We start from the raw sequence: 6,867 nt of genomic DNA, 5'->3' as shown, positions 1-6,867 counted from the left end.
CAGGGACTTTTTCTTATATATCCATAAAGCAGTATGTTCCCCTCCACCCTGTCAAAACAGTCCAAGTAAAACAATGGCTCACAATTAGCTGTTAAAACATATATGTATAAAACTTAACAAACCTAATTTCTGGACTTGTAAAATCTCAAACTTAAATTAGACCTGTGGAAATCTTAATTGGTACTCCGTTGTCTGCAGAAAGTAGAAATTACCAATTCACTCAAGTATACTTTTCTTAAAATATGAATTAAATAAAGTACATTTCTAAACACCCGATCCTTTTAGAGAAAAGCTCTTTAAATTCCCGATTGTCTTTTGAAGCTTCTGTGAGTTCAAGCAATAAGTGCCATTTACATAGGGATAGGATGTAACAAGTATTGTAAATCACTTACAACAGAGTTCACTAATCTATTGGCAGACATTGTGGAGCCAACCCTAACCGAGCTTTGGAAAATGTGTGAACAACATCTTTTGTGGGGGAGACCTGATGGCAATTAGACGATACTTATCTGGGCCTTTGATGTTTGTTTACATAAACAACATTTTCCTTGGGACTCCCTTTATAAAAGAAGCAACCCAGAGAGAGGCATTCTCTGACTCTGCTGCTCAAAAATCCATCCTCCCCTAGTTTGTGTTGAAATAGAAGACCGCCAGGATGACCAAGGCCCCTTTCTCTGTAGAGTGGCTTTCCCAGAGCAGCCAGGACACCTATGAACCACAGCAAAGGCCCAGTAGCTACGCAGAAGGCACTCAGGGCAGGACTTTTGCATCACATGGATTGCTCACCCGGGTCGGAAATCCAGTCTGCAACTCCAGAACAAACCCACAACCGCACCAAACCGCAAGCCAAACAGGGAAGAAGGGTGAACGTATAAAGACCCCGGACACCTCTTCTAAGAACGACCCCAGGAGTGAGAAGCTTTTTGATTCTTCCTCCTCTATAGGTGATTATAATTGCATCTACTATTGTGCTTTATAGACCATCCCAATGTATGCTTGCCCTTGTTGTCTCTTCAGTGAGTAGAGGGAAGGAGGAGAGTTAAGTTATAACAGCGACTAGAGGGAGGGAGGAGAATTGTGCATTATTCTTTGCTAAGTGTATTGGGACACAAAGGGTGAAATCCTGGCCCCACTGAAGCCCGTGGGAGTTTTGCCGTTGACTTCAGTAGAGCTGGGATTTGACCCAGGGGATGGTCTTAAGTGACCGGGCATAGGACGGGGAGTTGGGACTCTTGAGTTTAATTTCCTCGACTACCACAGGTTCCAGATCTGACAGTGGGCAAGTCATCTGATCTCCCTATGCCAGCCTCCAAAGGGAGTCCTTTGGTTTGACCGTGGTAGCACGCCTGGAGCGCCTGTGGGGCCAGGAGCTATGTGGGTGCAAGGCACTAGCTGAGCCCTTCCATTTAGGAGATAAGAATCGCCTCGGAAAACTGCTGATTTCCGTGCCAGGAAAAGCCTTTGTCATCTGCCCGCAGCTGGCGTCCTTCAGTGGTGTATAATGGCCGAGGGATGCGTGAGCCCTGCAGCCGCCTCTAGGTCGCCAGCCACTGGAGTGCTCTCAGCGGGGCTGACCTGGTTCCTCTCTGTGTCCAGCAGCACCAGCCGCAGCCAAGCGGGCGTGGAGCGCCGCGGAGTCCGGTTCCGACTGGGAGGGCGGCCGCTCGGAGTGCCAGTCCCCAGAGGAGCCCGGCGGCAGGGGCAGCCGCCGCTTGCGCACCGCCTTCAGCGTGGAGCAGATCAGCACCCTGGAGAGCTCCTTCAAGCGCCACAAGTACCTGGGCTCAGCCGAGCGCCGCAAGCTGGCCGCCAAGATGCAGCTGTCCGAAGTGCAGGTGAGCGGGCCGCGCGGCTGGCTGGAGGCCGGGTCAGGGCGGCGGAGCCCGGGCCGGGCTCTCTGGGGGCGCTTGGGTGACACTGTTTCTCCTCCCCACAGATCAAGACCTGGTTCCAGAACCGGCGCATGAAGCTGAAGCGGCAGCTGCAGGAGATGAGGCCGGAGCCCTTCTACAGCCCCGTCCCCTTCGGAGCCCGGGCCGGGACTCTGCCCCTGCACTACGTCTACCCGGCTCAGCAGCAGCTCCTGGCTCACCTCCCCAGGCAGGAGGCCGTACCCGCCAGCTTCGCCTTCCCAGCACTGCCAGCCTCTGCCCTGAGCCCCGCCAGCACGTTCCGGGGGGAGCCTGGCTTTTGGCAGGCGCCCTGCTTTGTGGGCTACAGAGACTCCGGGGCCTTCTTGCTGCCCGTTTGAACCCGCGGAGCTGGCCTGTGACTCAGAGAAGGATTTGCACTAACGCTGGCTCTGCGGAGTCGCCTAGGCGTGCAACTGCCTGCTGTGTTTGTGATGCGATCTCCCCGTACATAGCGACAATATTTTATACGGACACTTACATGCGGATAATGGGGCCGAGTATAAAACCAAACACTTACCAGCTTTCACTCTACTTCCTTGCACAAATCCTCGGAGCCCTTACTTGCCATAACCGTGAACACGGCCTCTTTCTTTCTTTCCTCCCTCCCTCCCTCCCTCCCTACTAAATTCAGGATGTCAACTAATCTGCAAAGCCCTGACCCAAACCCAACCCTTCCCTTCCATGGGACCCGGAATAGGCTCCTATCTAGATTTGCAGTTTGAGCTGGTTTAATAGACTCTGCTTGGAGACCACCTTTTAAGGAAGTGGGTTGAGAGTTTAAGAATAATAACCGGGAGAAACTCAATACCCTGTCAAACCACCCAGCAGCCAACAGCGTGTTGAACCTTGCAGTATGCACACAGTGGGTGAAATCATGTGCTCATGGCAAAATTCCCATTGACTTCAATGGACTTGACTGCGTCCAGGATTTCACATTGTGTTGAGTTTTAGTGCTGCTGCCTGATCCTTATTACAGAGGCCCCTATACGTGCCCTGTTCTAGTTAAAACTGTTACTATTATAGACACGCCAACATTATCCAATTTAAATCACTAGAAGTGAAATCCTAGGTCAATTGAAGTCAATGGCAAAACTCCTACTGAGTGACTTCAGTGGAGCCAGGATTTCACCATAGGAAGTTTGCTACTGACACAAACAGGAACAAGATTGGGCCCTGTGTCTTCAACTACTCCCTGGGTGGCTCTGCTTCTATTTTATTTAATCTGACAGCACTAATATATACTGACCATAGGATTCATTTTCAGATTTATTCATGCATCTAAAATAAGGTGTTAATATTCGGGAAATCAGCTTCCTACATTTAAGCATACAATGATAAGTCTAAAAGATCTGTCCAAAATAGGGCCTGCCGCTCTTATTAACATGAAAAGCAGATAGCTGCACCGGTAGGATTACTCTTGTAACCTTGAGCAAGGGCTTTCAGGATCAGGCCAATCACAGTAGTGACTGACCTGGAGGAACTGCTATGTTTTGCAAGATCAGAAAGAAATGGAAGACAGATTTACATGAGAGGCCCTGATAGTCTGTGGTGGAACAAGTGTGACACTGACAAAACTACATATATGTGTGCATAGCAGACTGGCTGGTGCACATTACCTTTTAGTATTTATACACTAGTGCTACATTTTAAATGTATTTTTGTGTTAGCCAACCAATTATTGGGGAATACCTTTTAAAAGACCCACCCAAAATGTCTAGACAAATTAGATAGGCAATTAGTAGGCATTTTTTAAAAGTATAAAATTTTAACTCCCCACCCTGAAAAACACTATCCAGCCCTTTAAGATTTCTTTGATACCAAGTACCGTGAAAGGGTACTTGTCCTTTTGTTTGCTTTTGTTTTAACAAATTAACAGGCAAGAATAAATAATCAACCAAGTGTAGTTAAATGACAATGTTAAAAATATAGATGTTCTTGGAAATGTTGTGCCTCTGGGAAGCCTTCTGAAAAATAACACCATTACTCACATGAACTGATCCCACCCAGACTAATCCAGATTTACGTTTCTATTTACTCTTATCATTGATCCAGCCTTGCAACTTCTTCATCAGTTTAGACTCCTGTCAGTCCGGGGTCCCACCATAATGATACTCGGAAACTCCATAGTATCAACCAGGTGTAAGGTTGCCTACAATAAAATCCAAAGATAAAAGTATTGGTTAGTCTGACCCATTTATATTTTGCTGTGAGATTCACTGTTGTTGTTTTTAATTTAAATACTATTACTACTTTAAAAAAATTCACACTCAGCAAGGGCCCATTGGCAGCCCATGGAAATCAATGGAAATGGGGGAGGGAGATAAACTGGAACAGGGCCGCCCAGAGGATTCAGGGGGCCTGGGGCAAAGTGGGGGAGCTGCGGCGCTTGTACTCACCCGGCGGCGGTCCGGATCTTCAGCGGCATTTCGGAGGCTGGGGGCCCTTCAATGCTGCCAGAGACGCGGAGCAACTGAAGAGCCCCCGCTGCCGAAATGCCGCTGAAGACCCCGACTGCCGCCGGGCCAGGGCTCGCGGGGCATTTTTTGGGGGGAGCTTCAGTCGCTCCGCGTCATCGGCAGCACTGAAGGGCTCCCCCGCCGCCGAAATTGCCCCCCCCGCGCCCCCCCCCCCCCCCCCGCGGCTCTGAACTGGAAAGGATTGTTCTAGTTTCATTGACTTCAACTGAGTTATAAAAAGTTACACTAACTGAGGATCTACCGCAAAGTATTTTGAAAGACTCCATTGCTTTCAGATCAGGTCTCTTACACCGCATCCCTTTAAGCTGCTCTGACCGCTTGGCCCATGCAGATGGTTTTGTTTTGCTTTCTCTCTTGTGCACTCCTGAATAGGCTGGCCTGGGGCTGAGCTAGAATGCGTACAAGAGACTGTAAACCTGGTCTTCTGAACAGGATCCCTAGTATGGAAGCTAAATAGGAAAAATAGAGGTTTGTGGCTTTAAATGTTCTTCTGGGCTATAAGAAATAAGCCTAGGGTTTGCCTGCTATTAGTGTGACCTTTTAAGAAATCAAAAGCAAAATGAGTGGATTTCATTGAGGAAAGTATTTTGAATACAACCTAAATTAGTTGTAGATGTAAACGTTATTTCTGAAATGCAAAATGTGTCCTCCTGAAGTAGTTACATTGATCAACAGAAGGAAGATGAAAGCCAGTCTTCTGGGATTATGAAGTGCACCTCTTCAATGCATTCATGTATTAAGATATCTCCAAGGAAGCCTTCATATGGTAGATACCTTATCAGGTCTAAAGCAGCCAAATTTTAAGGAGGGTCAAACAGTCAATGTCTATAAATATACATGTTTACATGAAAGCCTCTACATTTATCTGCTTTATTGTGTCTGTTATATACTTCATGGGATGATTGCTATACAGGCAAAGATTGGAGTAACTCACTAAAACCCATACACTATAAAACGGGGCATGGAACTCAGGTTCAAAATGCCTTTTTTGGATGGGGTGGGCGGTTTCTGCTTTTCCTGCTTGGAAAAAAAATGAATTTGAAGGTGTTAGTGACTGGCATAATTCGCCTGCCCTCAAGACCCACCCACCCAGTAATTATTTCCCCAGTCTCATCTGAAGGATGGGGAGCCTCCTGGCAGTTGGTCTGACTGGCAGGGAGGAGATAAAGCCTGGTTGAAAGAAGGGGGAAAGGGGAGACAACTGAAAGGAAAAAAACAGAAGAGGAGAAGGTGATGAAGCAAATATGAGTCAGAAAACCCGACTCGAGAGGGAGAGCGCGCAGCCCTCCCGAAACAGGTAGTGCTGCTATGAGAGGGGGAGGGGAAAACATGGGAGTGGTAATCAGGAAACTCCACCTCAGGGCCCATAACACAAGTTTACAAGGCCCTTGGGAAGAAGCGACTGCGAGGGTCTCAGATTTCTTATTTGATGAAAATGCCCCCGGGCTGTCTGGCTTTCACAACACATTTTATGAAGAACCAAGGCTCATGGAAGCTCCCCTAGAAATTCAAAACCTGGAGCAAATCCTCCTTTCCATAGCATCTTCCTCTATCCCTTCTCTTCCCCCCACCCCAATTTCACTCAGAAATAGCTGCCCTGCTCACAGCTCCTCCCATGTACTTTGTCCCTAGGATCCCATCCCTGGGGTTTGAGAAGGCACCTCAGGCCCAGGGCCAGGCGCAAAGGAGGAGCCTGCACTGCCTCTATCGCATCCTTCTAGTTGGGCTCCTGTTTAAAACTCCTCATTTCAATAACTGGGCTTAGGACTTTCCACTTCCAAGACAACTGCCGGGTTAGCCATTGCAGTAGCTACTCGTTGCACGGACCCCGAAATGACAATAGCTTCTGAAGAGCAATAAAATAATTGCAAAGGTCGAGCTATTCAGTAGCTGTGGAATCTGACTGCCTATAAGGTATGACACTTTGTATGTTATCGTCCTCATCTCCAGCATTTCACATACAGGGCAGTAAAGCTACTTCTTCAAACAGCCCCTACAGCGCCTGAGGCCAGAGGTGCTGGAACAATTTCTGTAGTGGGGGTGCTGAGAGCCATTGAGCCAAACTGTAAACCCTGGAGATGATGGAAATCACTTGAAGTCAGGGGATGCGGGAGCACCTCTAGTGCCGGCACCTATGCCTAAGGCCTCCTTTTATTGTCTAATGGGCTTTTGACCCTTGTCTTCCTAGAAGGGACCCCTTAGAAGTAGGCTTGAGTTAGAAAAGCAGAAGAATTTTATCATAATGCAGATACTCACATACAACCATATCTGGTTTTATAATGAACGCACAATGCTTCACAAACTGATAAATAGCAACTGCTTATTCCCAGTTGCTCTACCCCTACCAGAGCCTAAGACTATCTCATGCAGTAATATAACCCCAAGCGTATTGCCTTGCTATGGGGTGCATACATACAATTGCATTCCTAGCGTTCTCCCTTCAACAACAAAATGATACGGTTGGGATAACACCCCAT

The 6,867-nt window shown here is 47.8% G+C and overlaps 1 protein-coding gene across 1 annotated transcript; it reads left to right on the top strand.

The window, feature by feature from the left end:
- Positions 1 to 622: 622 nt before the first annotated feature.
- VENTX (VENT homeobox) lies at positions 623 to 2,251 on the top strand. Its single transcript, XM_034777759.1, has 3 exons — positions 623 to 944; positions 1,597 to 1,835; positions 1,937 to 2,251. The coding sequence occupies exons 1-3, from the start codon at positions 656 to 658 to the stop codon at positions 2,249 to 2,251; spliced, it is 843 nt and encodes a 280-aa protein (XP_034633650.1). The 5' UTR covers positions 623 to 655.
- Positions 2,252 to 6,867: the final 4,616 nt, after the last annotated feature.

Source organism: Trachemys scripta, chromosome 7, assembly GCF_013100865.1.
Source record: "Trachemys scripta elegans isolate TJP31775 chromosome 7, CAS_Tse_1.0, whole genome shotgun sequence".
NCBI classification, from domain to species: Eukaryota; Metazoa; Chordata; order Testudines; family Emydidae; genus Trachemys; species Trachemys scripta.
Note: the sequence above shows the minus strand (reverse complement) of the source record. Positions and strands in the feature narration are given on the sequence as shown.